The sequence below is a fragment of the Calidris pugnax genome, unplaced genomic scaffold (assembly GCF_001431845.1).
Source record: "Calidris pugnax isolate Ruff unplaced genomic scaffold, ASM143184v1 scaffold14, whole genome shotgun sequence".
NCBI lineage: Eukaryota > Metazoa > Chordata > Aves > Charadriiformes > Scolopacidae > Calidris > Calidris pugnax.
Genome location: NW_015090793.1, coordinates 2,138,933 through 2,139,245, shown reverse-complemented (window position 1 = coordinate 2,139,245; position 313 = coordinate 2,138,933). Strand labels below are relative to the sequence as shown.

The 313-nt window shown below is 69.0% G+C and overlaps 1 protein-coding gene across 1 annotated transcript in view; it reads left to right on the top strand.

Moving 5' to 3' along the window:
- Positions 1-313, top strand: part of CRMP1 (collapsin response mediator protein 1) — a 55,238-nt gene that overhangs the window by 790 nt on the left and 54,135 nt on the right. Inside the window, exon 1 of the mRNA XM_014936022.1 lies at positions 1-5. This exon is cut by the window's left edge and continues 790 nt beyond it. Within this exon, the coding sequence (XP_014791508.1) occupies positions 1-5 (5 nt within the window). The remainder of the gene's footprint in view (positions 6-313) is intronic.

Sequence of the window (313 nt, the reverse complement as noted above, 5' to 3'; positions counted from 1 at the left end):
CACGGGAGCCGCCGCCCCCGCTCTCCGGGCCGTGCCGGGCCGTGCCGCAGAGCCCCGGGGGCCGCCTTCGCGGGGGAGTTTCGGCACGGAAGGTCGGGGAGGTGGCGGACCCCCCCTCCCCGGCACGGTGATGCTATAGGATAGAGCCCGGCTGCCCCCTAAACTATTTCACTGCCCTGAGCTTGGGGGGCGGGGAGGAAGCGACCCCAAAAGTCGTTTTCCTTTGTAAGTGATGGCGATGAGTTTTCTGCGTTTCCCTTCCTGGCGGTACAAGGCTGCCCGTGCCGGGTGGGCTGGAGGGCAGACCCCCCCC